The sequence below is a fragment of the Trichomycterus rosablanca genome, chromosome 23 (assembly GCF_030014385.1).
Source record: "Trichomycterus rosablanca isolate fTriRos1 chromosome 23, fTriRos1.hap1, whole genome shotgun sequence".
NCBI lineage: Eukaryota > Metazoa > Chordata > Actinopteri > Siluriformes > Trichomycteridae > Trichomycterus > Trichomycterus rosablanca.
In genome coordinates, this window is record NC_086010.1 from 18612251 (window position 1) to 18619227 (window position 6977).

At 48.2% G+C, this 6977-nt stretch overlaps 2 protein-coding genes across 2 annotated transcripts in view; one reads left to right on the forward strand and one right to left on the reverse strand.

Moving 5' to 3' along the window:
- The window catches only part of armc3 (armadillo repeat containing 3), a 378416-nt gene that overhangs the window by 184130 nt on the left and 187309 nt on the right, over positions 1-6977 (forward strand). The window lies entirely within an intron of this gene.
- On the reverse strand, positions 17-6613 carry pdia4 (protein disulfide isomerase family A, member 4). The gene is made up of 10 exons (XM_062985379.1): positions 6364-6613; positions 4047-4218; positions 3759-3964; positions 3538-3676; positions 2729-2934; positions 2490-2648; positions 2111-2262; positions 1859-2015; positions 760-993; positions 17-598 (listed from the first exon to the last, which is right to left on the reverse strand). The coding sequence occupies exons 1-10, from the start codon at positions 6443-6445 to the stop codon at positions 183-185; spliced, it is 1923 nt and encodes a 640-aa protein (XP_062841449.1). The 5' UTR covers positions 6446-6613; the 3' UTR covers positions 17-182.

Consider the following 6977-nt stretch of genomic DNA (forward strand, 5'->3'; position numbering starts at 1 on the left):
TAAGGACACTCACTCGTTTCCTATTTTACCTTTTTTATTTAAAAAGATTTGAAAAGAAACCTAACAGTGCTTTGGAATGAAAGAACATTCTGATTCAGAAACGATAATCTCACTGCATTCTGGGATCAGGCCGCCACAGTCCGCGAGAACCCTGCCTCAGGTTCGAGCTCTCTCTAAAACCCTCAGAGTTCGTCTCTCTTCTGCGAGAGCTTGGTGGCGTGCTCCTCTATAAACCTGCTGAAGCTCTCGGCGGTCCTCTCGCCGCCCGAGAACTGGATGGGGCTCTGCTTCTTGTTGCTGGGCGCGAAGTATATCGTGGGGAATCCCTCCACCTTGTAGGCTTCGTGAGGGATGTCGTTGGCCGTGGCGTCCATCTTGGCGATGACCAGGTTCTTCTCGTTCTTGTATTTCTTCCCGAGAGCGAGGTACTCGGGCTCCAGTTTCTTGCAGTGCCCGCACCACGGGGCGTAGAACTCGATCAGGACGTCCTTCGTGGTGTCCATGACGATCTCGTCGAAGTTTTTACCCACCACCACCTTCACGGGTCCCTTGTTGTTTTTGGGAGTGGGCTGCGACTTCACGATGGGCTTCAGTTTTCCTGTTAGAGACACACAAATATTCAAAATATATTTATCTCAATCCGGCTTCGTCCTATTTACTAGCATGCGATTTGTTACACAGCCAGAGTAGTACACGGTACAAATTCTGTGCGCTTGATATAGAAGCAGGCCGACCCAGCGAGCCCAGTTCGCTCCTCACCTTTCTTGAAGGCCTGAACGAATTCCCGCAGCACGTCCGAGTCCAACTCCTCGGGCTCCAGGGCGTACTTCTTCCCTCCTTCGCCGAGAATACCCACGTTCACCTCCTCGCCGCTCTCGCTCAGCCCGAGGCTCTTCAGCTCGTCGGCGTAGTCCTGCTCGTCCGCTATGGCGAACGTGTACTCTGGGAAATCCTTGGCCACCTCCACCACTTTACTCCTCCAGAACTGTGTAGCTGTGTGTGGAGCGGGAACAAGAACACTCGAGTCATCTGAGCTGATCAGGGACGAACAGGTTTCCTCTACTGCTGAACTACTAGTGATGGGTTCTGAACATAGAAACATCTTACATGTTCACTGGGACTGACAGGCCTACAGGCCACGCCTACTTCATGGCCTAACAAACCCTTAAACCAGACATCCTTTTCTGGAACTGACAGTACCAGAGGCCACACCTACTTCATGGACTAACAGGCCCATAGACTGAATGTCCTTCGGCTAGAGTCCACGCCTACTTTATGGACTAACAGGCCCATAGACTGGATGTCCTTTGCTAAGACTGATGGGCCTAGAGGCCACGCCTACTTCATGGACTAACAAGCCCGTCTGGATGTCCTTCAGCTAGAGGCCACGCCTACTTCATGGACTGACAGACCCATAGACCGGACGTCCTTCACTAGGACTGACAGGCCTAGAGGCCACGCCTACTTTAGGGACCAACAGGCCCATAGACTGGATGTCTTTTAATACGAATGACAGGGCCAGAGGCCACACCTACTTCATGGACTAACAGGCCCGTAGGCTGGAGACTAAGACTGACAGGCCTAGAGGCCACGCCTCCCTAACAGAGACAGTCAGCTACAGAGGGCACCTTCACTTTAGGGCTCAACGGTTAAGGTACCAGACTAGTAATCAGGAGGTCGCTGGTTCTAGCTCCACCGCTGGCAGGTTGGCAGGTAGCAGGTGTGTGAGTAAGTGTGTGTGTGTGTGTGTGTGTGTGTGTGTGTGTGTGTGTGTGTGTGTTGCACCGCATATCATACATTAATATTGAGAGTGGGTGACAAAACTGTGTTTGTACAGAAGTGAACTCTTTACACGTACCAACTCTGTAATCGAAGCCGAAGTCCACCCCATAATACACCACCACCAGCGGGCGCTTGGCGTACCTCTTCTCGGCGTTGCTCTGTTTTCTGTGCCCCACTAACGGCAAGATGTGTTTCTCAAAGAAGCCCTGAATCTCTGATGCAGATGTGGAATCCTACAGGAGGATGAAAGATTACAGATTAAAATGTAAACACGGCAAGGTTTCGTTCTCTGTATTTTAATGCCTTCGAGAAGCAGTCGGGAACTTACTTTAATAGTCAGGGTGTGTGAGGAGGGCTCGTGTTTTGACCTGAACTTCTCGGGCTGGATCACGACCACCTGACCCGGTGAGGCCTTCAGGTAGTCGGCTAGTTCGCTGGTGAAGGTGTGGCGGAACGTGTAGTCGTCTCTCAGGGTGTTGCCTGGGGAAAATGAAAGAGAACGTTATTTGAATGCCATGTCTAAATACTTAGATCCATTAAAATGCTCCTACTGAGGCGCCTTCATTCTGAGTGATAATCGAGGGAGCGGGAATGAGGGAATCCTCTCTACTGAGGCAGCTGATCAGGTAGGGAGTAGGGAGCAGGGTGGGTCGATGCAGGGTGGGTTTTCCTCCTCATGCATGAAAAGAATGGAATAATGTACTCACACGCCTCCTGATAGATCTCATAAGCAGCATCGCCTTCACTGGAGAACACGCCCACGATCACGGCATCGTCTCCATCCTTCACCAGTTCCTGGATCTGCTTCTGGGTCTGCACCTGCTTGGACGGAGGACCCGCCTGCTCGCTCATGTATTTAACGATACCTGCACACACACGTCCGTATTCCCACGTCAGTCAGGCACAACACCCACGCCCGGGTGGAAGAAAATAACACGAGACGTACCGAATCTCTCCCGCGGCCCGTTGTAATCGAACGCCTTGCCCTTCCTGAAGATCTTCAGAGTCGGGTAACCGGACACGTCGAACCGGGAGGCGAGGTCGCTCTCCACGGTGGCGTCGACATTAGCCAGCGGGATGGGAGGAGATCGGGCGGCGAGCTCTTTGGCGGCTTTCTCGTACTCGGGCGCCAGTTTCTTACAGTGACCGCACCTGTGTGTTCAAAACGAGACGGTCTAGACAAACAGGCACAACAGCGCACGCTTCATTTGACATTTTCGGCGTTTAGTGGACACTTTCATCCACAGCGACTTACAGTTCTGTGACAGTGTACAGTCTAAGCAAATGGCGGTTAAGGGCCTTGCTCAAGGGCCCAACAGTTGCAGCCTGGCAGTCGTAGGGCATGAACCAGCAACCTTCTGATTACTAATCCAGTACCTCAAACAATAGGCTTCAACTGCTCTAAACGTACTGTTTACAGAACTGTGACAGTATACAATCTATGCAGTTGAGGGTTAAGGGCCTTGCTCAAGGGCCCAACAGTTGTAACCTGGGAGTAATAGGGCTTGAACTAGCGACCTTTTGATTACTAGTCCAGTACCCTAAACACTAGGCTACAACTGCCCTAAATGTACTGTTTACAGTACTGAGACAGTATACAGTCTAAGCAATTGAGGGTTAAGGGCCTCGCTCAAGGGCCCAACAGTTGCAGCCTGGCAGTCGTAGGGCATGAACCAGCAACCTTCTGATTACTAATCCAGTACCTTGGCTAGGCTACACCTGCCCTAAACGACCACACACACGCAAAGTACCAACCAGGGGGCGTAGAACTCCACCAGGATGATTTCTGCATCATTGACCACGTCGTCGAAGTTATCCTTGGTCAGAACCAGCGTGGCCTCTGGCGGAGGTTTCCAATCCGGCTGGGCGACCTCCTTAACCCGCTCGACGATGGCTGCAAGATCAAATTTGTGAGGTTAGCCAGATACACCCGTTAAAAAGGGCGTCCACACACTTCCCGCCCCGTCCATACTCACCCTGTTCGGTCCTGTCGCCGTCGTACTCCACCGCCTCGCCCTTCTTCAGGATCTTGATGGTCGGATACCCGGACACCTCGAAGCGATTCCCCAGCGCACTCGAAGTCGTGGCGTCCACTTTGGCCGTGGGAACCGGCGGCTCGCTCTCCTTCAGGCTCTGAGCGATCCTCTCGTACTCGGGAGCGAACTGTTTGCAGTGGCCGCACCTGCAGAGGAACAGGAAGTGAGCTTACCCGAGCGTGTTTGCACAGCCAGGTAAATAACACACCTCTCACCAGGGTAACTCACCAGGGAGCGTAAAACTCCACCAGCACCGTGTCTTTGCCTTCCATGAACGTGTCGAAGTTAGCATCGGTGAGAACCAGCACGCCGTTCTCCTCCTTCACTTCAGTACTGTCGTCTTCATCATCATCCTCCTCCTCATCATCATCATCATCTTCATCACCTTCAACAATCTCACCTACAGTTAAAATATCATTCATAATAAATTCATTCATTCTTTTATTTATTCTGTTTCTTTTCTCTTAGTCATTTACAATTGCAACCAGTTTCCTTCAATCCTGCCCAGTTTTCAGTTCCTGCAGACGGATGATGCTACCACCACCGTGCTTCACTGTGGGAATGGTGCTCTCTAAGTGATGGGAAGTGTTTGGCTTGAACAACACACAGGTTTATCAGTCTTATTTAATCAGAGAACCTTCTTCCATGTTCAAACATGGCTTTTTTGGGGGGGGGGGGGGGGGGGGGGGATTTAAATACACGGCTTAAAGCGGTCCTATGGAGACACACTCCCATCTCCATGATGTGATTGATGGCCTCCGTGTCTGGTCTGTGAGTCTTGCTGGACATCATTCTCTTGTTTTTCCATTTTGCTATAATGGATCTAACGCCACTCCAAGTGGTGGGGTGTTAAAATTATAGGATGTATTTTATAACTCGGATCCTTACTTCTCTCTGACCTGTTTGAGGAGCTTAGACTCGAGACAGAAGTATTTATACTGACGGTATCATGCGATGGATTATCTTTCACCTTCACTGGACATAAATAGACATTAATTTATTAATTATGTGATTTTTGAAGCTAGCTGTTCGGACCAGATTTTTTTGGGTGAACGTAAACGCCCACAACAACCAAAAACGAGGATTTTTTTTCATGCCCTGTCAACAACGACATAAAATCGACATAAAATCTTAATTTTAATTAAATGTGGTTGTGGTTCAGGTTTTTGTCTTGCATTCTTAAAGCATCTAAATAAATAATTGTGCTATTTTCTAACCAAATTTGACCTGAACAGGTTTTGTTTACAATTTGTATATGAGGGTGGCACAGCTGGTAGTGTAGTGTTGCACAAAAAAAAATCTGGGTCCTGAGATATGGGTTTAATACTTACCACTAGTCACTGTTTTGCATGTTCTTCACATGCCAGGGCTTTCTCCAGGTGCTTCAGGTCAGTTTGTTTTAGGCTTGAATGCTTGCAGCATTTTATTCTACCCCAATACACACCTGACCCCGGTAATCACACTTACTTGTTCATATATTTATTGTTAATAGAGCTGGTGGGCATCATAATATTGCTTATTTTATAAATGATTCAGGTTGCCTAGTGGCTCTTTTATCTTCAGTTAACTCTTTAGTGTTGGTCACCCCCACCCCAAGGATGCAAATGTCCATTTAAAGTTTGTTTTTAAATCAAAGCGAGTCAGTATGCAAAGCTGCAGACATTCGGACGTGCTGAACTACCCGAGAGGAACCACAGTTTGTCGTTGTGTTTTTCAGAAAGAATGCCTTCATTGTACACATACACATCTTCAGAAGGTGGCCTGCCAGGTTAAGACCCATGCTCAAGGGCCCAGCACTGGTAGCTTGGCAGAAAAAATGTTTTGAAACCCTCAACTTTCAGACCGACAGCCCACAGCCTTAGTCACTAAGCTACCACCACCCAATTTTATCCATAGTAAAACCACCATCTAGATTATTATAAATTAAACTTTTATCCAGAGCGACTTACAGTATTGTGACAGCATATTGTCCAAGCAATTGAGGGTTAAGGACCTTGCTCAAAGCCCATCAGCGGCAAACTGGCAGTGGTGGGGCTTAAACCAGCAACCTTTCGATTACTTGTCCAGTACATTAACCTCTAGGCTACAATTGCCCTAAAACTGGGCTAATTAACCTACTTGTTATTTGTTGCCTGTAGTAATTGCATACCAATCAAATATGTCCTTTATAAGACTTCATACAAAGGCAACGACTATGAAGTGTCATAATAGTATTAAGAATGCATTACAAAAAAGGTTATACAGAGTGAATGCATTTAAAACGTGCAATAATTAGTGTGCATTGCCAAAAAGTACATTCATAACAGTTGTTTTTAAGCATGCATTGTTTTTAAACGTACCAAAGTGAAGTGTGTGCAATACTTAAATGTGCATGCATTAAAAGAAAATCTAACAGTGACGTATGCAATACCAAAAACTGCACAAAAGGGTGCATGTGTGGAACCAAAGCTGCACTAGTGCAGGGGTTCTCTCATGCTGAATACCTGGCAACCTAATTCTGAATTGTGCAGCAGATCGTGGTGATGATGGTGCACTAATATCTCACCCTCATCCTCCTCCTGAGCTCTGCTGATGTGACCGAGCTGAGCTAAACCGAGCAGCAGCACCAGCAGCCAGATCTTCTTCATCTTCCCTGTATTTACTCTCTCACAGGGCCTGTACTCTCTCACACTCTAGCACTGCACGGTTCGAACCCTCGGCTCTCAGTTCAACCCTGTAGGTCCTGATTTAAACCTCGAACTGGGTTCCAACTTTAATCTTAATCTTAATCCAAGTCTGAATCCTGCGCGGAGACCTGAAGGAGTTTCACTGAAATCCCTCCGCTCGGCTGCTCCATCCACTCCAACTTGTCTGACTTGCCACGCGCTGATTGGCCGCAAAAAAGACAGCTCAGCCAATCACGAGTCGCCACTCAAGTCCGGGCCGCACGTACGTTCGGAGCTCCGATTGGCTAATTGTCGGGACGCGACGCGATTGGATGTCGATGCATGAAGAGAAACTTCAGCGTGTGAAAGAATTTAACCGTTTATTGAAAATCTCCATGGCCAAAAGTATGTGGACGCCCCTTTGTAAGATACTTTTTTAAAGATTTTAAAACTACATCTAGGGTGGCCACCTCCATAACCCCAAAAAGGAGATCAGACCCCAAAGAGGAGGACA

Bases quoted from the DNA above. Each gene is read 5' to 3' on its own strand.
- pdia4 (XM_062985379.1), bottom strand. From the start codon at position 6,445: ATGAAGAAGATCTGGCTGCTGGTGCTGCTGCTCGGTTTAGCTCAGCTC. The intron at 2,935-3,537 runs GTTGGTACTTTG...TTGAACACACAG, and splicing joins GTGGAGTTCTACGCCCCCTG to GTGCGGTCACTGTAAGAAAC. The intron at 2,263-2,489 runs GTGAGTACATTA...CATTTTCCCCAG, and splicing joins TGAGATCTATCAGGAGGCGT to GCAACACCCTGAGAGACGAC.